This window comes from Panthera pardus, unplaced genomic scaffold (genome assembly GCF_024362965.1).
Source record: "Panthera pardus isolate Hobbes unplaced genomic scaffold, ASM2436296v1 HiC_scaffold_6, whole genome shotgun sequence".
NCBI lineage: Eukaryota > Metazoa > Chordata > Mammalia > Carnivora > Felidae > Panthera > Panthera pardus.
In genome coordinates, this window is record NW_026526991.1 from 78,936,809 (window position 1) to 78,963,377 (window position 26,569).

A 26,569-nucleotide genomic window follows, 5' to 3' on the forward strand; every position below is an offset into this window, starting at 1 on the left:
CAGTCAGGTGGGTTTTGTCTGGTTTTCTTCTTCTGTCATCCTACTTCGTTGTTAACCAGGGTTCTGGAGGAGGGGGGCGTAATCTACCCTGTTACAGTTATATTGACACTTATTTGACGATTTTAACCATTGACTTTACAAAGCTAAAAATTAACACTTGTAATGAATAAAACAGCAGGTGTGTTACTTCCCAATCCCCACCCACCCTGCTCCCCAATCCCACCCTCTATAGGCCTTCTTTGAACATTTTGTTCTTGTACATTTTTACACTTGCTGAAAACAAAAACAAATTCTTTATGCAAGTAAGTTAAGTCATATGCCATTACAGATTGCAGACTCTTCCAGGCCACCTCCACACGCAGTCGGGAGTATTCCTGCAGGAAGCAGCTCGAAGAGTAGATGTTCGACTTCTGACACACTCTTGTCTACTACTGAGTGGGAGGGCTAGGACACAGAAGCTAAAGCTAAGCTTTCTTTCTGTAGCAGTAACAGCGGGATGAATTTAGAGATTGTTTCTAATCTGCTCTGATTTCATGGCATAAGACATACCAAGTACATATTTCACTGTACTCAAGGAGTAGTTTATTATTTATCATAAAAGAATATACTTGGCATCTTTGCAAATTTAAATGTAGAATTTGCCGTATTCTGTGCCTCCCCTCCATCTCCGCCTCCCATTCACACCCTTTATTCACCAAAAATGCATTTGAACTTACATTACATGACGTACAGAACAATCTACAAATTCATTATTGCATTGAATTCTTTTTAACAGTGAACTTTAAAGTGAACTAATTTGCTCTTACTCTTTGTGTTGAGGGTAATCACTCTGTTGGGAAGTATGTATAGTAGAGAAAGAGTGTTTAAACCATGAAGGCTTATTATTCTGTTCTTTTTTTTTTTTTTGTGATGAATAGTGACTGTTTATGCACCAGGAGAACCATAGGCTGAAAATGCACCTAGGTTTTTCATTATTCCTCTTACAGACTATATGTTAGACTGTTGACTTACAATAGTGATGTATATCTGGAAAGCAGCCCGTGTAATTTGGATTGTTTAAAGGAATCAATACTGTTGGTCCTACTCTTTAGAGTTGCCCTTTTCCCCTGCTCTCTAATGTGATTTCCCTGCATTACAGAGGAAATATCACTAAATCATATTTAAGAGTAATTTATTTGTTATTGATTCTTCATTACATTCTCACAGGGTGTCTAGACATTTTAAGCTATTTTAAATATCTTTTATAATCTTGTGGCAGACTTGTAAAAGTAAAACCTGAAGAAAAAAGAGAGAATTTAGTGATACCTGACTTTCCCATAATGACCTCAACCATGAGATGCCTTTAAGAATGGACATTAGACAGTGGAGGTCCCCTCTTCCAGGTATGTGGCTTTCAGGGCTGTGTTTTCGTTTATTTGTTCTGTTTGTTTCATTTTTAGTAGAGGTCACAGTTTTTGTCCCAGTCTGTCTATTCCCAGTCTTACACATCATTCCCTTGCAACCAACATAAATCATAGGCCATATCTCTGAGTCCTGGAAAACAAGTAAAATTCCTTTAAAAAAATTTTTTTTATGTTTATTTTTTTTGAGAGAGAGAGAGCAAGTGAGCTCAAGCAGGGAGGGGAAGAGAGAGACAGAGACACAGGATCTGAAGCAGGCTCTAGACTCTGGGCCATCAGCGCAGAGCCTGATGCGGGGCTCGAACTCATGAACAGTGAGATCATGACCTGAGCCAAAGTCAACCACTTAACTGACTGAGCCACCCAGGGGCCTCAAAACAAGTCAAATTCTTAAGTCTACATGGGGACAAATCTATAGCCTGGCCAGTGGAGGTGACCTCCAGTGACAGCTTGGTAGAAATGGGGGGGCATATCTTCATCTACAGAGGTGGCTATGTTTATCTCGGGACCGCCCTTCATGCCTGTCCCCCAGCCTTGCCCTTGATTAACCTCTGTGCTAGTCTGTATCACAACCTCCATCAACATTCTCAGTAACATAACAGATAGATATCCAATGGACAAACAGATTGTGAGCCTTAGATCTTTCATTGAAATGCCCACGCATCTCAACAAAGAGGTAAGATTAGAATAAGAACCGCTTTTGGAGAGTGATTATTTACTCATTGACATTCTTACCTTTTTTCAGAAAGAACTGAAGCAGCTTATAATTACAGTACAGTGGAGTAGACCAGGAGATGGAAAAACTGTTGTGTGTTTGTGTGTGAAAAGAACTGAATTGTAAATATTAGGAGCTTCACTGTCCATCACAACTATTCACCTCTGCCACTGTGGACTGTACCACCACAGACCCATGCAGCTGAACTGAACAAGCTTTCAGATTTCTGGATATTGTTTTGCATTTAGTTCAGCCGGATAATAGGTTAAATTATCATGGTGCATGGGTCACTGTGGAACAACTCTTTTAAATTCCAGAATAGCCATTATGAAACCTGGTAAAATAAGCATCTTGTTTTAATATGCCAAGTGGTAAAATAAAATTGAACTTGAGGAATGAAGATTGCATTTAATGGTGAATGGCTCTGAGCCATGATTGATTTTTTTTTTTTTTCCTTCTGGCCTACAGTTCTCTTTTCTGTTCCCATTTTCTGCAGACTACCATGTTCTCCATCCTTTTCTATCCTCAATTCATGAAAATCCTCTTCATACTATTATAGATCCAGTCTTTCTAGCCCATTTACTACCCATCCAGTGTCCTGCTTTGGGACCATTGCAATCACTGACAGAAATCCTAATGATATCTTGACATGGTCCATCTGTCCCTGACCACCAGTGCCGTGGGAGTAGCCATTGTCTAGGGTGTCTCTCTATCTCACATTTGACCAGATCAGTCGATCCAGCTTTTTGTCACTGGTCTCAGCTGGCTTTTCCACCTGCCACTGTTTTACCCATGGTGATAGCATCTTATTCCTTAGTGGCATAGTTTTTCAGGTCAGTGGCTATAGTCAACTTTGGCCCCTTAGGCCATACTCCAAAGCTGAAATTTTTGTTTATATTATTTTTCTGATTAAAATGTGAACATAAGCTTCCTGCTTCATCAGATGTAGTGTTGGAAATTAGAAAAGTTAGATTTGCACCTCACTGTAAGATGGAAATACTGAAAGATCCATTGCAGCTGCCTTTTTCCACATCCTTTTTTTTTTTAATCTTTATTTTTGAGAGAGAGAGAGAGAGAGAGAGGCAGACTGTGAGTGGGGGAAGAACAGAGAGAGAGGTGGACACAGAATCTGAAGTGTTCTCCAGGCTCTGAGCTGTCAGCACAGAGCCCGACATGGGCCCCAAACTCACCAACTGCAAGATTGTGACCTGAGCCAAAGTCAGATGCTCAACTGACTGAGCCACCCAAGCGCCCCTTTCCACATCCTTTTATGTCATCACTTTGCTGTATGTGATACAAATTCTGACTTATGTTCCGTCTCAATTTCTGTTTGGTAGTCTACTTGCAATGCATGACTGTCATCCTCAAATGGGAGCCAGTCCCTTTCATATTGGAGGCAGCCCAGGTATGCACATGGGAGAAAGCTGCTCTGAGTTCTAGATCAAGGGTTTCTGAGACTGGGAGGAGGGAGTCTGGAGTAGAGTGATTAGCAGCACTCACCTGAATCTAAGGCCAGGCTCTCCACTGACCAACTGGGTGGGCTCACCTCATCCAGCCATGTTCCTACATCATGGTGTAGGGTCATTGTGTAGTTAACCGGAGCACGCCACATAAGATATTTGGCACAGTGGCGGGCACATGGGAAACCCAGAATACCTCTCAGCTGTCCTTGTAGTCTTTGTCGTCGTCATCGTCATCATCATCACCACCACCATCATGAAATTGTCACAGATTAAAGTCAGAAGCACAATTAGGTCTCTCATCTTTATTTGTAAGAATAATCATAAAAACTAAAACCAAAAACCAAATAAACATAATCCAGCTGGACTGACTTTTTGATTCTGTATATTTCAATATACAGTCATGCTTTTCACGATAAAAAAAAATACTTGTAATGCTACTGAAGATTAATCTCCCACCACCCCCACCCCCCGCCCACCAAACCTCGTTTTATCCCCCATCCTATGTAACAGAGATTAAATTCTTGACCTAAGAGCTAATGGTAGAAACATACTAGTTTTTACTAGTATGTTTACTAGTAAACATACAAGTTTTTAATGCTTCAGCATATTTTGGAATTTGTAAGTAGGTATGTTGAAATGTAACAGAAGGGCAGAATCCTAACATAAAACAACGCTTAGTAAAAATAATAATAATAATAATAATAATAATAATAAATGAATGTTTATTAAGGGAAGAAAATCGTGGCAAATATCACTGACCTATTTGTAAGTGAATATTGGAGTTATCATCTAAACGTCCAAACTATAGAGATAGAGTGGATGTCCTTAAAGGTTTTTGAGAGTTTAGTAAAATAGACAGGATATAAGAAAGAAATCATTTTCTTTTATTGTTGCTGTTCTTCAAACCTTTTCCTGTCATTGCTGGATTTCTCCATTCCATTCGGTGGTGACCATTGGAGCAAAATAGACACTAGAAATGCACCTTTTTATTCAGTGGCTACTTAAAAATCAGAGGCCCTTGAGCAAAGTCTTCCCCAGGCATTCCTTTCTGTCCATTATTAATAAGTCACGTGTGAAGTTGTTCTCCTTGTACAGGATCGGAACCTTATACAAATCCTTCTTTCTCATGTTCTATGTAATGTACCTGGGGTGCTCTGCTTGGCTTTTGATCTAGGCCTGGTAGGAGTTTTTCCACATCATTAAATAATTTGTTTTATTCTTTGCCTTCACCAGGCAATTATGTTTTCACAAGCCACACTCTTTAATAAGAAAATGGCTTACCTACCCTTTTGATGTTTATACCTCAGTTGGAAGAGTCACTGGATTTATTAATGGAAGAGTTAGATAGTTGCATAATGGAAAAAGGAGTTTCAAGCATGTCAGTAACAGCTGTAGTTCTTTTTCTTGAATGTATACTTTATGATTCTTGGCAAGATCTCATAGTTGATGTTATTATAGGCTTTTACTCAGAATAATTGACACCTTTTGAGTGATAATCTTAACACTTCAAAATTTTTTTTAATTAAAAAAATTTTTTAAGCAGGCTCTGCACCCAACGTGGGGCTCAAACTCACAACCCTGAGACTGGGTTGCATGCTCTACTGACTAAGCCAACCAGGCACCCCTATAATCTTAACACTTTTTTAACATGTTAATTTCTCTTAATGATTCATACTCTCATAAAAGCAACTTGTTTCTACTAAGACTTGCAATGCTTTTGATTGTTTTAAACTTTTACCAAGGTCAAAAGACATTTTCGTAACTCCTAGAGTCATTCTGTCCTTTCTATTTCCATTCAGGACATGAAATTTCTATTTAAAGGAGCATCGTTTTGTAAGAAAACCATGAAATGTGTAATTAGGACTCTCAGAGATAAAAGGAGCTACAAGTCCCTGTGAACAGAAGGTCCGTTGGAATTTGCCATTGTATTGGAAAATACAAAGGAGGCTGAAGTGATTGATGGCCACATTCTTTTTTTTTAATATGAAATTTTATTGTCAAATTGGTTTCCATACAACACCCAGTGCTCATCCCAACAGGTACCCTCCTCAATGCCCATTACTCACATTCTTTAGGTGGTTCGCTATCAGTACAATGCCAATAAAGCCTATACAGTGGTGACAAACACAGCCTGGGGAGAGTAACCCCTTCCCTTCACACAAACCTAGGCATACTTATTTTAACATATGCTTTGCCTAAAGAGGCAGCGCAGAATACCAGAAAGCAAGCATATTTGTAATATGAGCTTAAATGTTTATATATTTATGTTGTTGTACATTAAAATGTTGGTGGTAAGGTCTTCAATCTTCTTTTTGAATCTAATAAACATAAATGAAGTAATGTACATGGTACCTGCCGTTGTTCAGGAAGGAAGTGCTATCTATACAAGTGCGTTTCCACACGGATGTCTCAAAGTCAACATTCCAAAATTTAACTCCTGAACTTGCCTATTCATTGCTTCCCTAATGATGTTTGCCATCTCAGTGCATTCTACTAGTTGCCCAAGCCAAAATTCTTGAGGTTTCATCGTTTCTTCTGTGTGTCTGTCTCTCCAGTATCAGATCCAATCTGTCAATAAATACTGGCAACCATATTTTCACAATACATCTGGAAGTTGACCACTTCTCTCCACCCTCACTGCTGCCATCCTGGTCCAAACCACCACCATCTGTCACCTGGGTTATTGCCAGAACTGCTTCACTGGTCTTCCCTACTTCTACCCTTATGCCGCTGGTCCAGACTTTCTCAACACAGTGAGTGACCAGATGATTCTTTAAAAATGTGAATCAGAGCCTGTCCCTCTTATGCTTAAAATCTTTCAGTGGCTCCTTATTGCTCTCAAAGTAAAAATCATAACCTTTATAACGGCTCTAAAGGTTCTGTGTGCTCTGGCCCCACCTCATCATCTCTCTTGTTCCTTCCCGAACTCTTTTGCTATGAAGTGAGTTTTATGGACTCCTTTAACTCTTGCAAGCCTTTGCTTGGTTGCCAGCTTCTCAATGAGGAATGCCCTCACCACCATGTTTAGAATCACAACCCACTTCTTGCCCACCACATATTGCACACACCCTTTATCAGGCTCTCTTGCTCTCTTTCTTTTTCCCTCCCTAGAAGGGCAGGGATTTTTTTTTGGTCTGTTTTGCCAACTGATGCATTCCAAAGAACCTAGAATAGTGCCTGGAAAATAACCAGGAGATAGAAGTAATTGCTGAATTCTTGAAGCGACTGCTTATAAGCACGATGCCCAAAGAGATTCTAAAAGAGGCGGCAACGGTGTGTATTTGTTGAATGATTGAATAATCAGTGACCATGTTTAACCAAGAGCACCATTGTTGAGGATGGGAAAGTTTTCAAGGATACTTTGACAAGGCAAATGAATTGGGGGAAGTGTCCAATAGTAGCCCTGATGCTCCTGCACTTTCTGTGTCTCTCAGAGGAGGAGGTCAGGGGGTGAGTTGCATGACGACTCACAGTGAGCAGCCATGTATATAGCTATGAGATAGAAATGGGAACTGGGGGCGCCTGGGTGGCGCAGTCGGTTAAGCGTCCGACTTCAGCTCAGGTCACGATCTCGCGGTCCGTGAGTTCGAGCCCCGCGTAGGGCTCTGGGCTGATGGCTCAGGGCCTGGAGCCTGCTTCCGATTCTGTGTCTCCCTCTCTCTCTGCCCCTCCCCCCTTCATGCTCTGTCTCTCTCTGTCTCAAAAATAAATAAAAACGTTAAAAAAAAATAAAAAAAAAAAAGAAATAGGAACTGGTCTCAAAAGCCAACAAAGCGTTTAGAGATAAGCAGAACAAATTTGTAGGGAATATGTAGATGCAGGAAGGTGCATTCACAGAGGAAAAGCCTAGAGGAAAACAGCGAGACAGAATATTAGATATTTAACTTACTGACCACTCCCTGGTTCCAAACAATATGCTGAATTTGGAGAATAAAGATAGAGTAAAACCCAGTAGCTGCTTGAAGAACTCAGTTTTCTTTATTCCCATTCCATCCCCCCACCTCTGAGAGAATTATTCTTCTAAATACAGATATGATCTAAACATGCCTCTGAGCTGCCAAGAAACCTTTCTGCTCTCAAGACTTATCCTGGTTAGAGCCAGGTGGATGACTTAATACATTTCTTTAAATATACAGTGTTTTTTCTACTCAGAAAATGGCAATCGGCTATTCTACATCTACCAAAAATGAGTAGCAAAAAAAATGTGTCTTGACTGTAGCATAAAGGCCACAGCTGAGATTCAGGGAAAATTTTCTGTTTGTAGACAGCGAGATAGTTTTTGGTACTGCTTATAAAGACTCCAAAGGCATAAACTTTCCTTTTAACTCCATGCTGCATGATCGGTTTATACCACCATTTTTCAAAATAGCATCGTCTAGGTCATTAAGTAAGGTTACTCTAAATAAAGATTCTGCATTTCAGAAGCACTAGGTTTTAAAAAGTTAAGGGGCGCCTGGGTGGCTCGGTCGGTTAAGCGTCCGACTTCGGCTCAGGTCATGATCTCACGGTCTGTGGGTTCGAGCCCCGCGTCGGGCTCTGTGCTGACAGCTCAGAGCCTGGAGCCTGTTTCAGATTCTGTGTCTCCCTCTCTCTGTGACCCTCCCCCGTTCATGCTCTGTCTCTCTCTGTCTCAAAAATAAATAAACGTTAAAAAAAAAAAAAAAAAAAAAAGTTAAACATAGTTCTCTGCTGGAGGACTTCAAAAAGCCTTGACTGTGCTCTAAGCCTTTTGAGTTTCCAAATGTGGGGTACAGTGAATGGCATTTCCCAAATTTATTTGAATTTGCTAGCCTTATTAGGGACTTCAAGTGTCAGTGTTCTTGTAATATTCTTTGGGAAGTGTTGGCTTAAATATTTAAGGATAGGTGGATGAGTGAACTTTTAAGAGTCCATTTGTGGGCAGTGTTTGAACGTTTTTTTAAATTTTTGCCTTATTTGTACTTTCAAAAACAATAGCCACCACCACCATAGCATCATCAAAAGAGTTTTCCTGTTTATTATCCCTTTAGGAGTCAATACCACCTGAAAAAAGAATTTCTTTGAAACCATTTCTTTGAGAGTTAGGGTTTACAACCAGTCAACGGCACGTGAAATAAAAGATCGGTGGGATCTTGGCTTTCACTGTATTGAGGCTGTAATTTGAAATGCGTATGTGGGCATTTGATACAACAGTGACTGTGACTGGTGAGGGATGAGAGACACTACAAGGCTATCCATAAAATTTTACAGTTTGGGGAAACAAGTATCACCTCGATTCGTTGGTATGTTAAGTGGCAGTTTCAAAGGTAAGACCAAAGTGACACCACATATATCTCTCCACATGTGGTTTTTCTTGTATCTGGAGAAAGCTAAAAATTCTGTCTTTACCTGCTTAGGTGTTGATTTACAAGAAGCCACCTGAGACAGTGCTGTGTGTCTTCCCTGAGTAGTTCTTGCCTCAGAATATGGTTCCCTTCATGGGTGGTCCTTGTAGGAGAGCTGGCGGACAAAGGACTTCCTTGAGTTCTATGACAAGCCAGTGTGTGTGACTGTTTCCTAATAAATGGTTGCACTTTTGGCAGAATTTTCTCTAAAACTTGCGTTCATTTTTGTATCCTGTCCGGGTCTAATCACCAGAGGCCACCAGTATTTACAAAAGGACTTGGCGACTTGAAATGGCCAAATTGGCTTCATCAGTTTGTGACTCGGGACTCTGGCATTTGGTATTAAAAAGTGATTAATTAGGAAGAACATTTATTAATGTCAGGCTCTCTGGCATTGCCTTGAAAATTCTCTCCACTACAGCGTACCACAGTCTCTTTTGATTTGGGTGGCTTTGGCAGTGAACTCTAGTTTTTTGCCTATTACACATTTAGGTCCTCACAATGATGGTGTTTTCACCGGGGAATAATTCCAGGCCAGGGCTTGTTGGAGGAAAACTTGTATTCTTTGTGTTTTTTGTCTAAAACATTTTTCCTATTACCTTGTAAGAATTAACCAAGGAGAAAAAATGGCTCCTAGTTAGTGATTATGTGGTCAAATTCTTTAATTTTTTTGTTAAGCCTCATATAGATATATTAAACTGCTTCTCCCATATATACTTCGGAGATTTATGTTGTTGTTGCTGTTTGGTGGAAAGCAGTCCTAATGAAACAATAATAATAGGCGTCTGAATTTCTGAACTTGGAATTACAACTACACATCTTCCTCAACTTACAATAAATAGAGTTGCGTCCCGATAAACCTGTTACAAGTTGAAAATATAGGTCGAAATATATCTAACACACCTAACCCATTGGACATCACAGCATAGCCTCACCCACCTTAAGCAGGCTCAGAACACAGAACATAGCTTACAGTTGGGCAAAATCACCTAACTCAAAGCCTATTTTATAATGAAGCATTGAATGTCTCCTGTAACGTATTGAGTACTATACTGAAAGTGAAAGGATGGTTGTGTGGGTGCAGAATGGTTGTCAGTGGATCAGTGGCTTACCCTTGTGGCTGACCCGGAGCTGTAGCTCTGTGCCCAATATCACAGAGAAGACCATACCGTGTATTATGTATTACCAATACCATGTATTTGTAGCCCGGTAACTGATCCAGATGCAAAATTCAAGGAACGGTTTCTACTGAATGCCTATCACTTTCACATTATCGTAAAGTCTAGAATGGTAAGTGGAACCGTCCGAAGTCAGGGTCCGTCTATATTTAAAACTATTTTAAAACACAGGCTTTGTTTCTATCCTTCATTGCTTTTATTAGTCTATTAAATTTGTCCTTTTAAGCTGTGGTAGGTCGGCTGTTTGAATGCATAGTTAGGGATGAGGGAAGAGCATTATTTAATCATGCCGGTTACTTGGAAAAAGCTTTTCAATGACTTCTGATGAAACAAAATGGTCCATCCAGCTTTTATCACTAAATGTTTCAGAAGCAGGAAGTGGGTCTTATCCAGTCAGATACCACCACATATTTTGCTTATAGAAGATACTTTGATTTGGGGATGACTACCTTGATGGATAAGCAGATTCAAATCCACTTCGTAATAGTAGTTCCTCTAAGAACTCAATTGTACAAGTAAATCTTACTTTCTTGTTGTTTTTATCTGCTAAGAGAGAAGCCTTCGAAATTTCTTATTACTCCATATTTTATAAACTTGAAGCAAGCCGAATATTTCTCTGTAATTTGTTTGATAAAGTATGGTGAGTTATTTTAAGAAATGCTGCTCTAAAATATTTGGATCTTTATTGTGTGAAACTGTGGGATTTTTGTGGTTTCCTCTTACTTATTTTAGATTGCAGAGGGAAGGTCTGTCTCCTCTGTGACATTCCCAAGTGAGTAGGTGAATCATACTTTTTAGTGAGTGCGACTCACTGTGTGAAAAAGTAAAACACCTTGTCTTTTTCTTAACTAAAAAATAAGTCTATGGCATCCTGCTTTGGAAGATTTTGGCAGAGGAACATCTCCTTAACAGAAGTATTTGAGCAGTAGCTATACGTAGAAAACTACTTCCATCCAGTTCGGCCCAGCATATGTACTTGCCTAGGAACAAAACTATTTATTTGTTTAATTTTAGAGAGAGGGAGAGAGAGCACATGTGTGGGGGAGGGGCAGGGGGAGAGAGAGAGAGAGAGAGAGAGAGAGAGAGAGAGAGAGAGAGAGAGAATCTCAAGCAGGCTTCATGCTCATCTTGGAGGCTAATGTGGGGCTCGATCCTATGACCCTGGGAACATGACCTGAGCCGAAATCAAGAGTCGGATGCCTCACTGACAAACCACCCAGCAGCCCCAGAACAAAGCAATTTATGAAAACGCTTCTAATTGATTCTGTGTTTCTGTTTGCTCACACAAGTGAATTCATCAACGCGAATTGAAACAGGTGAAATTCACTCCTGACTTTACTTGCTTGGCTAAATCCATCCTGGTCCCTAACCAAATCCTCACTGAGGGGAGGTTTCATTGTTCCTGTTTCCCTCCCACATCGGGTCACCCTATGGAGTTGCCCAGGATTCTGGGGAGTTACTTGTGTCATCTCCATTTTGCCAGCCAGAGCTGGACATAGAGAACATGACATGAGACCAGGGCCTCCAGGCATCATACTCTCTCTCTCTTCCCCACTTTGTCTGGGCAGGCTCCAGGCACAAGACTGAGCTTATGTTGATATTTCTGTCTTTGCTTTGCACAGGTATCTTGTGTAGTGCATCACTGACCCTCTGGACAGGGCCCCTCCCCTGAAGCCAGGGGTGTCTGATGGCAATTCAGGTTCCTCTCCCCCTTCTCCTTCCTCCTCAGTGAGCTTCGATCTCAACACATATAAACACACACCCCTCAGAGCAACACCACTGTTGATTTTCCAAATCCTGATTTTTATTTATATATATAAATATATATGTGATAACCACTTATAACATATTATATATAATATATATAATATTTTAACATATTATATAACACATTATAACATTATATATTATAATATATATAATTATATATATATAAGTATATATTCAGTATATATATTATATAAGTATATATTATATATATAAGTATATATTATATAAATATATAAGAGTAAGTGGTTATCACGTTGTTATATTCCCGGAAGACTTATGCATAAACAGTTCACAGATAAATGGTTGAATATTAAAAATGGAAGTTTAGAGCAGTAACAAGTTACAGAGCATGTATAGATTTAAAATTTAGAAGGCTTGTCCCACTTAGCTGCCCACTTAGTTTATTCATTGTGCCTCTGTGGTCACTAGAATATGAATGTTCTCTTATTTTCCTTACTAAAGAGGGCAGTTTCATTACATTATTTGATTTCTTATGTCAAAATAAACCATTATTTCCTCCTCAAGACTTCTCAAGTATAAATTTGACTTATAATTCAGTAACCAAGATCAGTCAAATAAATTATGTCTTATTCTGTTGCAGCCGGTAGACATGGGTATGTCCTTTCTTCCAGAGGCTGGCTGGCAGAACGAGTAGACGGACCGCTTGAAACCATTCATTCCAGCCTAAGACTTGACAGGGAACACGTATTCTGTCCACACATCCTGCTGCATTCCTGGAGATTGTAGAACACTGGCATCTGCATTGATCTGGCAAAGTGAATAGTGGTGCCTTCTGTTGCAGGCCTCGGGGTATGATTTTTTAGACTACCCTAGCAGTGCCTTACTTGGTCACCTCCAAATTGCAGGGTCTCATCTGCTGTCAGTGTATTTCTGCTGCAAAACCAGAAGGCAGTGAAAGGCTAAAATCCCCCCACACCCCCAACACACACTTTGGATTCCAAAAACCAGTTGGACTCTGGGAGAGAACAGGCTTTAGAGTGACCCAGACCTCAGTTTGAAACCTTGTTTCTCACTAATTGTATCACCTTAGATCTGTCTTAAGGCCTCTGTGCCTCAATTTCCTTATCTACAAAACTGGGGTTAATTACCTGTGTTCAATATGATCATGCAATTTCAGTGGGGAAATTTCAGCCAAAGGTCTGGCATATGGTTTGTGCTTGAGAGGTACTTGTTTTCCCCATATCCTCTACCATTTGCAACTTACAGGTGCCTTCTCATGCCGCTGCCACATGTCTCCCCATGGATGATAGCACACAGACCATCATTTCTCGGTGTGACCTTTCATCCCTCCACTGTGGCTTTCTAGTGCCTTTTCCATTTCTGTTCAGAACCACAGATAGAGATGAAGAAAGTTCCTTTCTGTGACTTCTCCCATGTCTCCAAAAATTCTTGTAAATTTTCATTCTAATCAGGGAAAGCTTTCCTGAGCAACATTTTCTAATTTACTTAATTCCTTTTTAACTCCTTAGTAATGCGTGATGAAGTGGATGGCAGTTTTTTTGCACTAGACCGATATTTACCGATCGTGCCTCTTCTAAAGTGCCTTTGAAAAGATTTTTGCTTTTACTTTCCTTTAAACATTTAAAACACATGTATGCAGAACGTACCATCCATTTCCCATAATGTTATGAATTAGTTTATCCTCAATTAGAGTAAGGTAATCTGAGAGTTTCACCCTTCCACCTGATTTAACTTTGAAACGTGCTTGTGTGCTCTTGTGAGATAAGGAATTTCAATCTCAGGAACTAGTGTTGGCAAGGAGGTTAGGACTGTTGATTAAAAACAAATCAGACCAAAAATGGCGCAGAAAAACGAAGTTCAGAACCAAAGACCAGAAATCGAAAATGTCCGTTTATGAATGCTCTGATTTTAATCTGCCTTCGGCTCTGGTCATTAGTGCATCTGGCAGAGCTTCTTAGTGAAGGAAAGCTTGGCGTGGGGAGACTCAGTGTTTAAATTGGCTCAGAGAAGACACGGAGTATACAGATCTGCTTTTGTCTCTGAGGGGGTATAATTTCTTCATTCATTTCCCCTTTAACAATTTTTCTCCCTGTGCATTTATGAGTACATTTTAGAGCACATGGAAGTGAGGAAATGACATCCCCAGCTCGAGCCAGCGAGAGTGTGGGTTGGCAGGTATGCCATTGAGATCCTGAATCTACGCCATTTTCTGTCCCAGCTCAGCTTATCCCGTTGATCTCAGACTAGGAGAGAAACATCACAAGTGGTGTTTTCCATGCCTACATGTGAGGTGTGAGGGGTGTTCAAGTCATGGGAGGACTGTCCTTCAACCTCTCACAGTGCAGCATTGTGGTCTTTAGATCTAACTCAGGGTCCCAGTTGAAGATATAATCCTAGGGATTTGGCCACTGTGACTGAAGCTCTGAGAATCAGCTTTCAATATTCCTTACTCTCCCTACCTTTAAGACTGCCCCAAGATTCCTCTTGCCTTCTGCATTGTTCTTATGGAGTTTAGATTCTAGGTCTCATCTGAGGTATAACAAGCGGTCTGTTGTATTGGATATCGCAATAGCAGTAAAAATTCTAAAGTTCCTCTTCAACTGTTGAGAGATTGATCTCAATCCCATTTGCCAGATAAAAAGCTCTCTCGGGTTGGTATTTGTCTTTCCTGTTTTTATACAACATTTAAAATCTTCCATAATGTCAGTGGTTTAGCCACAGGCTGGAACGTAATGGAAATATAACAATGTAAGGATGGGACCAAGTCAAGAGTGGGCTGGAGGTGGCTCCTGTCAGCTCACAAAAGCCAGAGTTCTGATCCTTCTTTGGCATCCACAGCTCTGCTTCCATCCCTGCAGCCTCCACTCTGAGCCGATCTGTCAGTCAGTATCCCGGCAGGAAGTACATGGCAAGGCTAACGGGCTGATTGAAGAGTTTACAAAGGGTCCGTTTGTAGTGATAAACGGACCAACATGCAAAGTGACACCTACTAGATGGCCTAAAGAGGCAAAAGAGAAGACTGCCGCCAGGAGGCAAAGGGGTAAGAACTGTAACCACAGAGAGGAACCCCAGGCAGGAGCTGTGCCTGAAGATGGGTGAACTGAGCCACTGCCAGACAGAGGTGGAGGAGGGAGGGGCTGTAAAACTCAAAGGCAAACACAGACAAGACTGAACATCAGGTAGACTTGAGGACGACTCAGGCAGAATAAGTTCAAGGTACGATTGTGCAGAGCTCAGACAGAATCCTCTTGCCCCAAAAAGCCAAGCTCTGTCTTTCTTCTTCTCACTTGACACTTCCCATTCTGGTCTCGAAATCATCCTTTGTGGCTTCTGGGTTAGTGTTTTGGGACCAGTTCTATATTCATTTGATGCAGTCTGTATTATCACCATCCTTGAGAGTGTCTAAGGGCTTTTGTAGATTTAAAGTCCCTGATGTTTTAAATAAACCTAAGCCTCCGATTTGCTCAAGTGGAGACTCACCAATCCATTTCCTGTGGACAGCAGAAGTGTTGGGCCACAAAAGAATTGTTGCAATGTACAAAAGCCGCACAGGGGGAGCCCAGGTTCACAAGTTTTTCAGGAAGAAGATCTGAAGTTGTGTGCAACCTTGAGAAATATTTCTCACAGAAATCATGTAGGAACTCTGGCATTTGTGCTGATTATGGTTATAGCTATTAGTGAAGGGACCAAAGGTCTAAGACATATATATAACGGTTTACAACAGGGGTAGTGAAACCTCCACAGAGTTGTTATAAGGTTAAATCATTATTTAAACTTGCACAAATTTGGGGGCTCCTGAGTAGTGGCTCAGTCAGTTAAGCGTCTGACTTCAGCTCAGGTCATGATCTCACAGTTGGTGGCTTCCAGCCCCGCATCGCGCTCTCTGATGTCAGTGCGGAGCCTGGAGCCTGCTTCGGAACCTCTGTCTCCCTCTCTCTCCGCCCTTCCCTCACTTGTACTCTCTCTATCAAAACTAAAAATAAACATTAAACTTGAACAAATTCGGATTGGTTGCTGTAGGGTTGCAGTTAGGAAGTCACTTGGCCGGATGATGAGCCTAAATCAGTGCCCAGCTCCGTAACTGGGAATTTAGGACAAGCCCCTCACAAGATATGAGGCAGTACTACAGGGCCACATAAAACAATAGGGGACTCTAATGGATTAAATAACTTGTCTTCTTCAATTAAAAAGAACTTTCACAATGACAGTGATAGTAATATTATTGGATATTTTAATAAGCTAAGGTATTTTAAAAATTAAAATTGAATGTCCGTAAAGTGAAAGATGTTACTTTTCTGGAGCACACAAGTCATATGACCAGGCAAGACAGAGTAGTAATAAGTAGCAGTGAACGGAATCAGAGCAGTGCTGAAGGTGTGCATATATATTTTTTTAATGTTTATTTATATTTGAGAGAGAGAGACAGAACGCGAGCAGGGGAGGGCAGAGAGAGAGAGGGAGACACAGAATCCGAGACAGGCTTCTTCAGACTCTGAGCTGTCAGCACAGAGCCCGACACAGGGTTTGAACCCACGAACCATGAGATCATGACCTGAGCCGAAGTCCGACACTTAATCGACTAAGTCATCCAGCACCCCAAGGTGTGTGTGTATTTTGATTAAAACACCTCAGTATTGTTGGTCAGTATGGCCAGACCCTTACAAGATGCTCTTGGATGCTCAAAGTCTGAGGACTTTTCACCCCAAATTAATGTTGCAAAAACTGTGTTTCAGAGCGTTACCAAAAGTAAAAGATTTCCTTAGTGGGCAGTCCCCGAAATGGCCGTCGGTGTGCTCAAGAACCCCGACGATGTGTATCCAGCTTTCATCGCTGATCTTTACTATCACAATATATACTTGTTGAATGCCAGTTATGTGTGTGCCAGGTATCTAGGTAACAGATTTAAATGAGATGGTGACCGTCGTCAAGGAATTCGTAGCCTAATGGAAGAAGCAGACCCATAAGCAGAAGGAAAAAGGAGGGCCTCATAAGTATTCAGCCATCTCGGTTGTCAGCTTGGCAAATGCCTTACTCCTGGGGCCGAAGAGGGGAGCTTGACTGTCATCAGCTTCCCTGAAGATTGATAAATTAGATGCAGACAGCTAGAGCTCAGAGCTGCCAAATACATCTTTAGGACTGAAATATAACTGTGCTACACGTAGAACTAGGAGAACATGCTCTCACCCTAAAAGCACTGTAGCATTTTTCTGTAAACTGTAGAGGTGGGAGAAAATATGATAATGATGATGATGATGATGATAATAATTACTATAATGAAGGGGCACCTGGCTGCTTCAGTTGGTAGAGGATGCGACTCTTGATTTTGGGGTTTTAAGTTTGAGCCCCACGTTGGGTGTAGAGATTACTTAAAAAAATGGGGGCGCCTCAGTGGCTCAGTCAAGCGTCTGACTCTTGATCTCGGCTCAGGTCATGATCTCGCAGTTTGTGAGTTCCAGCCCCATTGGGGCTCTATGCTAACAGTGCAGAACTGCTTGGGATTCTCCTCCCTCTCTTCTGCCCCTCCCCTGCTTGCATGCGTGCATGTGCTCTCTCTCTCTCAAAATTAACATTAACAAAATAAAAAATTAAACTTGAAAAATCTTTTTAAAAAAATTACCATAATGAGGCCCGTTCTCTGCCTCCCTGGAAGGGGACAGCCTGCAGTAGATGTCTGTTTTGAATGGGGCACAAAGGGGTCTTCTCCTGAACGCTCACCCACACCCTGCTGGCCACAGTGCACAGGTGCGTGTGTGTCCTTACCTGTGACATATGCTTTGAGAACTGAACTGAGAGTGAGAAGGGGAAGAGATAAACAAGAAGCTGCCAGGCTAGGCTACACTTGGATTCTAGAGCGACATTTCCTCTGAGGTCAATTACGGTCCTGAGAAAACCACGGCTCTTGCCTTAGCTGCTTGGTCAGATATGTGGCTGTGCAGATGGCAGTCAGTCAATTCTCTGAGCACCCTAAGAGAGGTGTTGCAAGGTCGTCATCTCTGTGCAGCTCAGGGGCATGCTTCTCCACATTGTCCCAAGGCAGAAAAGAATCAGAGCTAACGTCTGTCATACTGAATCTATCATACATTCTTCCTCCAGATGCCATGAGTATCAATATGCTTTCTGTTGTTTTACTGATCATCAAATTAAAGCTCAAAGAAATAAATTTCTGGGGCGCCTGGGTGGCTTGGTCGGTTAAGCGTCCGACTTCGGCTCAGGTCATGATCTCACGGTCCGTGAGTTTGAGCCCTGCGTCGGGCTCTGTGCTGACAGCTCAGAGCCTGGAGCCTGTTTCAGATTCTGTGTCTCCCTCTCTCTCTGCCCCTCCCCTGTTCATGCTCTGTCTCTAAAATAAATAAACGTTAAAAAAATTTTTTTTAATTTTAAAAAAAAGAAATAAATTTCTCTGAAGTTGGACAGTTAATTGGACAAATAATGTGTATTATCAATGGCCATATTATTAGCCCTTTTAATCCTGTCTTTTCATGCCCTACTGTAATTTGAATAAGTAAATTTCCATTTGCCTCTATTTTAGAAGTGGAATGCACTTTGTGTACTTTGGAAAGTGCCACAGAGTTCCTCTCCCCCCCCCCCCCCACTCATATTTTGTTTGAGTTTCATCTGAATCTATTAGGCTAAAACAAGCTTTAAATTATTTAGCCAATTTTGTCACATCTGTAATCCACAAGATACAAAATTGGATTCCCTCCCAGTCTTTTTCATTCTAGGAAATTCAGCCACGTCCATGACATTTTCCCCCCACTTTACAACTTTCTGCTTGGTTGATTGACTTGCAGTTTAAAGAAATACGTTTCTGAATATTTTCTCTCTCTCTTGTCTGAATGCCAAAGAGGCTTAAAGACAAAGGGCATTATGGTCAATTTAATTTGAGAATAAAGAGTTTTTCGTGAATATTATTTTTCTCAAGACAAAATAAAATAATAAAACTTTATTGAGGTTGGGTGCTGTCTTCAACTGAATGTTTTGAAAACAGAAAAGCCCCCTGTAGGACCAGCCCCCCCTACCAGCAGTATGGAGCCGTGGCCTCTGAGCTCACAACTCACACCTCCGATGATGTGGGGTTCCGTTCACTAAGGGATATTCCGGATGATCCAGCCCACTGAGCCATAAGCCTCACGTGTCTCATTTTACAGTCTCGGGGTGAAAGGGCTGACACCCTGCTCAGGGTGACTCATGGTGTGTTGGTGGCAGGGCCACAACTTGAATCTAGACATCAGCTCCTGGACATGGACTTAATTGCTTGTCTTTCTGTCACCCACCAACATGTCTAGTCTTTTCCTTGTTTTGTACATGCTACATCTTCTCCCTGGAGTGTGCCCACCTGTGACCTGCCCTCCCATCCCAGCCACAACCACATTTGTCTGCCTCGTAAGCATGCATTCCTTTTTTAAATTCAGATCATCACCTCATCAAGATGCTCTGTCTACCCTCTCCCCTTCTCGCATCCAGTTTCTCTCTTGTCCAGTATGTTTATCCATTCGCTGATTTATTCAGCAAATATTTCTAAGCACCCATTAAGTGCCAGGCACTGAGCTAAGCACAGGTCGTGCACCAGTGAACACAGCCGACCAGCTCCCTGCCCTCATGGCTCACAGTCTGCTGGGGAAGACAGACATTAAAGACAGTAAACACAGAGATAAATGTGTAATTACAGCTGGGATGATGGCCATGAAGGAAATAAAGATGCACTTGGGGCCTGAAGAGCCTGGTGGGGGAACAACGAATACATGGGGTTGTGGGTTTTCAGTGTGCAAGTCAGTCTTCCAGAGGAGGCTAGGGACTCCTCCACTCTCCCCTCTCATCTCCCTGTGCCCAGGAGTCCAGAGCTCTGCAGGGGGTGGGGAGTGTGGTGGGGAAGGTGGTCCTGCCCCCCTGCAGGGCTGGGAGAAGAGTGGGGGGGGGGTAAGAGTTGGGTGTCTGCCGTATCCTGACACCTGTCTCCTCCCAACCTTGGCGCTCCCGAAGCCCTGGGAATTCTGTGAGTAAGGGGCACAAGCATGCCCACCACAGTGAGGAGGGCAGCCTTTGCTCAGGCAAGAAGGTGTGACACCGGGGATGTGGAAGTGATGCCTCCCTCAAGGTTATCCCAGGGGGACTGTTTTCTGATAACCTTGAAGAGGGGCAGGGAGGTGACTTATTGGCTGTAACACTATCCAGGGACATGGATGATGGCCTGGTTGGAGTTCTGTTTATACTCTTTTCTTCATAATTCTATAGGATTAATAAATAGAGCATACTAAATTCTCTGGAAATTTCTGTGGGACAATATGTGAATTCTTTTGTAAAAAATTTCAGCTTTTGACAGGTTTGAAAGAAGTATTCAACTATAGCTAAAAAATAAAAGTGCATCTATAAAAATAGAACACCAGTTCTGTACTCAGTAATTTGCGGGGAGTTCATGAAGGGCACTGGACAAGACACTCATTCTCTGGGATTCATTTTCAATTTTAGCAAGAAATACGTGCTTTTGATGTCACAGGATTCTTATGTTGGTTCTTTTTTAAATTATGTAAACTTTAAGTTCTTGAGATGAAATGTACTTTGTAAACTCAAAGTGTAATCTAAACTAAAAAAATAGGTTGCAGCTTTTCAATATAATGAACTTGCTACTTTCCTCACCTATTTTTTCCCTCAATTTTAGATGTTCCGAGAAAATATAACATCCTGTTGCATCCATTTCAGTTGAAGGCTTGTTACGAGAGCCTTTTTTTCCCTTTCATCTTTTAATTCTAAAGAAGAGGGTTCCGCTAGGTTAAAAAATGAGATTGGAACTTATAGAACTGTTAATTATTTAAGAGAAATCGTCCAGATCACATTTATTCGTATGGAATTGCTCTCTAAAATTTTATTACTCTATATGTTATAGTCAGCAAAACAAAGTTCTTAATAAAATCCAGGTGACAAATCTCTCAAGATGTTAAAAATCTTTGTACACTTAAAGCATTGGTAGTTTCTGCTAGGCGGTTTTATTTATAGTTTTAAAATTCTTTTATTTAGTATTTTACAGTTATTAAAATAATAGACTGTGAAATGTTTGTGACTATAGTATGCAGAGTTCTATTTGGTTTTCTTAAGCTCTTTAAAAAAGAAAATATAATTTCATCCATATACTAAGTTTTGTTTTAAATAGACCTCCTTCAAATGTGTCCATACCATATATTCATGGAATACAAACTAATTTTTACAGTGTCCATTACAACAAATTATTAGTAACACATATTTTTTTTTTCTGTTAACTAAAAGTGACAGGAAAGTCTTTACAAGTTAATATACACAATAAATATATATAATATTAGAGAAAGGTGCTTTGTCAATATAATGAATTACTGTAATGATTTTTGATACCAGAAAATTTCATGGAATAAATACTGGCTAAATTGAGTTAAAAATTCCTCAGCTCTAATGATCTCTCATTGGTTCCCTGAATTTTACCATATTTGCATTTAATTTCATTTATGTTAAGCTCCTGGTGAGCTCTGTGTTTAGGTTTTGTGTTTTGTGTTTTGTGTTTTTTCTATTTTTTTTTTAATGCATTCTACTTCTGAGAGGACAGTAATGTCCTAAAGTAAAGCTGCTTTACTCTCTGGAAACCAGTTGCCTGGGGGGGACAGAAATTCTGAAAGGGTCCAGAACCAAGAAGTAGGGTTGCTGTAGGGCAGGCACAGAGCAAGGAGTGATGGTCACTGATCGTGTTGTGCAATTATCCGATGTTTCTGGGTGGCAAACGTGCGACGTATCAGAGGTTTTAGCCTGAGGGCTTTCTCTGACGAATTCAGCACACTGATCAAAAGGTTTACATTGCCTAATGTATTCATGCCTTCAATGAGAACTTGAGAATGAAAGAGATGGTTAAATGCAGACTGGAGTGAAATTTTTTAAAAATTAATTTGTCCTTCACTGTTGTGTGTTTCAGAGACTGGAGCACAAGGAAGTTTTAGTGGGCTTGTTGTTCCTGGTTTTCCCGTTCATTCCAGCCAGCAATCTCTTCTTCAGGGTGGGTTTTGTGGTGGCCGAGAGAGTCCTTTACATGCCTAGGTAATTATTGCTCGTGATTTCCTCTTTGCGAGACCTGCCCTCTGTCTCCAACACGGATAGTTCCAGAGGGACGGTCCTTTGCGCATGTAACAATTAGGTCCTTGTGGAGCGGAGGTGTTTATTAGCTCAGCTTTAACAACAGCCACAGAGAAGTTTGGGGGAGATCAAGTTCACACGTGTACACCCTAGTTTACAATGTCTTACCTCCAGTTGGAAGCTGGCTGGGTAATATGAAGTATTGAGTATATTCAGGATTTTAGCAGCACTTACCACAATATCTATGTTTCATTAAATGTAATTGTAGTAATTTTCTAGAAATATTTGATTTGCATAAAGTTATTAACTATGTTAAGTAGCATGATTGTAATTAACTTCTATCTTTTTCCTTCTTTCTCTCTGTCTCTCTTTGTTCTTTTATTTTAAAAATAGGAACAATCTCAAGAAAACTTGTCCTTGAGAAAAAAATGGTTAAAAATTATAAAGGGTATTCAGCCATGTGTGATTACATAATGCCACTTATCTCTGAATGTTTCAACTGTGCTGCAGCTTGTCTGTTCTCTTGTCTTATTCAAATGTCAGTGTTTCAAGGCCACATCTCTTTTCAGATGTCTGGAAATGTCCCCTAAATGGTTCTGCCATTTATCCATTGTGTAACGTTGAGCAAGATATGAAGCTTTTTTTTTTTTTTTTTTTTTTTAATTTTTTTTAACGTTTATTTATTTTTGAAACAGAGAGAGAGCATGAACAGGGGAGGGGCAGTCCGAGAGAGAGAGACAGCATGTGAGCAGGGGAGGGGCAGAGAGAGAGGGAGACACAGAATCTGAAACAGGCTCCAGGCTCTGAGCTGTCAGCACAGAGCCCGACGCGGGGCTCGAACTCACGGACCGTGAGATCATGACCTGAGCCGAAGTCGGACGCTTAACCGACCAAGCCATCCAGGCGCCCCGATATGAAGCTTTTTTGAACCCAGGCTTTCTCATTTTTATTTTTATATCTTTATTTATTTTTTTTTTTAGAGAGAGAGAGAGAGAGAGAGAGCCCAGGAGAGGGGCAGAGTAGGAGAGAGCATCCCAGGCAGGCTCCTGTATATGGAGCCATATACAGGGCCTTGAGATCACAGCCTGAGCCAAAATCTAGAGTCCCACGCTCAGCTGACTGAGCCACCCAGGCATCCTGTCTCATTTTTAAAATAGGGATTTTAATAAACTTCCTAAAATTAAGTAGTATCGTGAATGTTATATAAGAATGAACTTTTGTAAAAGGCAGTATCCTAAACCAAAATTTTATAAGGAAATCATTATTTTATTTATTGGTATTGAATTAGGAATTTTAATTAACTTTACATTTTATTTTAAAAATAATTTAAATATCAATAAAATTTAGTTTCATTAATTGACATTGAGTTAGAAGTTTAAAAATATGTATAATTAGAAATTAATTTCATAACGTTTGATTACTCCCAAACCAAGTGCCTAACAGTTTCTCAAAGTCTTTGCAACTTCTTGTTTTGACTTGGTCAAGGAGAGAGGGCAGTCCTTAATTTTCTTTATGTGTCTTTAATACAATTTGGGAAGGAAATGATTTCTTGAAAAATACTGTTCGTTAGGACAAAAATACAACAAATTCTTTGTATTCTATGTTGCTTTAAGATAACAGGCTTATAAAGCCTTGCCAGTAATAGGGGATGTGAAGGGCAAAGGGGACATCGGTATCTGTTCTATATGTTTTTGCTTAGACCAGCTGAAACTGGCTTCAGTCAGCTTTTCTCTGTAGTCCTGAGGATTCCAAGTGGAATCTATGTTCATTCTTCACTTAACAGGCATTCACGGAACACATTTGCAGGCTGTACTGGAATCTGAGGCTACAAAAATAACTGAATTTCAGTTTCTGCCCTCAAAGGGTTTAACTTCGGATAAACAGTAATGAACATGAATTGTATCAAAACTTCTGTTGAACGTCTATTTTGTGTCAGTCACTGTGCTAAACATCTTCCACTTTGTCAGTGAATTCACACTGTTTGTGTAGTGGTTCATAGCTCCCCACTGAAGTCAGGGATCCTCTCACCTCTGAACTATATTGCTTCTCTGCTAGTAACATATCAGTATTCTTTCTAAGTGAAAAGAAGGAGAAATTCTGAACACAGTAATGTACTTTCAGCTCAACTCCATTTGGTAATTAGGACTTGTACTTTAAGAGTCCTGTGTTATAAATCCTCAGGAATCTGTGAGTCTGGGTGACAAAGAATTGCATGTGCAGTAAACTTGTCTAATCTAGAGATGAGAGAACAATTTTTGAGGGAATAAAGTACAAGAGTTTATTTTCTTATTTTATTTTTTTAAATGTTTATTTATTTTGAGAGAGAGAGAGAGAGAGAGGGAGAGAGAGAGAGCACACTAGCAGGGGAGGAGCAGAGAGAGATAGAGAATCCCAAACAGGCTCTGCACCATAAGCGCAGAGCTGGATGTGGGCTTGATCTCACAAACCAGGAGATCATGACCTGAGCTGAAACCAAGAGTCGGACACTTAACCGACTGAGCCACCCAGGTGCCCCAAGGCCAGGAATTTTAAACGAAAAGTTAAAATGTCATTTTTCTGGAAGAGATCTTTCTTATAAACATTATGGAAGCCCATAGTATTGTTATCAACCGTTTGTGGGGTGTCCTACTTAAATAAGGGGTTCCTCTCACCAAGGTAGGCATGTCTCCCTAACGCCCGCAGAATCATGCCTGCTCTGGCTTTTCTTGGGTTGCCATATCTTCAATAGACCTTACTCTGAGTTTACTTCTTTTCTTTAAAATAAAGTAGTGTCCCTGCCCTTTTCCAGCTAGGACTAAGCTCATTTGGATTAAAATGAAAGTTCTGAATATGAAGAAGACCTCAGTATTTCCAAGAACAAGTGCCCGCCTCTCAGAAACAACCTGGATTTTGCTGCATTTTGCATACTTGGTGCTGGGTCCTCCAAAATCAGTGTCAATAAGCTGGTCTTCATTTAAAAGATGACTGTCTTTGTCTTTTCTCCCCAAGTGCCTGCATCTATGCATTGCAGTATTGACATTAAGTCATCATTTTCCAAGGGTTTCAGCAGGTCTTTGCCCAACTATTTACTATTCTCCACTGAGATGGGGCCACTGGTCTCTGCTGGGTAAAATCTTTTCCAGAGAAAGTCCCCCATTTTCATACAAAACTGTCAGTATTATAAACTGGCTGTGGTGTAGTCATTAGAGCTGCTGAAAGTTGCCTTGGGGCCACAGAAAATTTTGCACATGCTTCAGGCATCCCTGGGAAAGTGTCAGAACACTGGATGTTGCCTGTTGCATTTATTATGCTTACACATTGGCTTTGGCAATGGTGAAGAACATTTCCCAAGCCTTTTATACACACAGGAGTCTTCTCTGTGTGACTTTCCTTGCATTATTGTCCTTGACAAGAAACAGCCAATTTCCACAGCATTAAGTCTCCAAGGTCTTTGAAGAAAGCATATGCACAGTGTCCTCGGTGGCAGTTTCATAATACACACAGTCATCTTTATGCAGAAATCTGTGTTGTCCCAAAAACTTTAGCAAGCAATAGGACAATAAAGTAAAAAGCTGAATTGGTAATTCTTCTGAGGAAGTTGAACTTCCTACTCATTAAGTGTTTATTTCAAGTTATTTGGAGCTAAATCCTGGCCTTAGATCCCATCCATGAAACCACAGAAGTCATGTACACCCTCACTGAAGCCTGGGTGAGTCCCATCCATCCCAGGAGCTGATTAGGCTGTTTTATAAGATGGCCCAGAATGAGTCAGACCAAGTGGTCTTTTATCTCTGCCATTATGCCTAACAATGAACAAGCCACTTGAATCTTCAGGCTTCTGTCCTCCCTCCAACCTAACTTAGAAAAGACCCAAAATATCACCTTCCTCTCACTTGCACTTTGAAATCTATGGATAAAAGGGACAGAAATAGGCTATCCATCTGTCATTGCATGGCTTTAGGGTCAGAGTTTCACCACCAAAAGAAATTGGAATAATCTTTTCTTCTGGTGATATGTGCCTATTTTGTGGATTTCCTTTTTGAACAGGCAGGAGAGTTTGGTGCTTAAATCACTTTTCTAACAGAACTTTTGATCTCTTATTCTTATCTCCAGAGAGGGATATAATTTTATGGCTACTTTTTTGTATTTTATAAAAACCACAATAGAATGCTTCAAAGGACTAAAATTTCTTTGAATCAATGAAGCAGAAATAGTTGTTGAGAGCTCTCAAATGAAGTCACAGGAAGTGATCAGATATCCATTTATATGCCAGATTCAGGGTGATTTATTCACTTTAGCACCAAAGAGCAAATTTCTAAGCTACTTTAAGAAAACATGAATGAGTGGAGAGAAGAAATGGATGGGAATAAGTGAAGGTAGAAACAATATTGTGGATAGCATTGATCAAGAATAATTGTGGGGGAACCTGGGTGGCTCAGTTGGTTAAGAATCTGACTCTTAATTTTGGCTCAGTTTATGATCTCATGGTCGTGAGATCAAGACCTGTGTTGGCTCCGCACTGGGCATGGAGCCTGCTTAAATTTTTCTCTCCCTCTCCCTCTCTTTCTCTAGTTTATAAAATGAAATGAAATAAAATAATATAAAATAAAATACATTATTTAAAAAAATGAGA

The 26,569-nt window shown here is 40.6% G+C and overlaps 1 protein-coding gene across 3 annotated transcripts in view; it reads left to right on the plus strand.

The window, feature by feature from the left end:
* Nucleotides 1-26,569, plus strand: part of TMTC1 (transmembrane O-mannosyltransferase targeting cadherins 1) — a 272,140-nt gene that overhangs the window by 152,766 nt on the left and 92,805 nt on the right. For all 3 annotated transcript variants that reach the window (XM_019452365.2, XM_053894591.1, XM_053894592.1), the window contains one exon: nucleotides 21,800-21,921. In XM_019452365.2, the coding sequence (XP_019307910.2) occupies nucleotides 21,800-21,921 (122 nt within the window). The remainder of the gene's footprint in view (nucleotides 1-21,799; nucleotides 21,922-26,569) is intronic.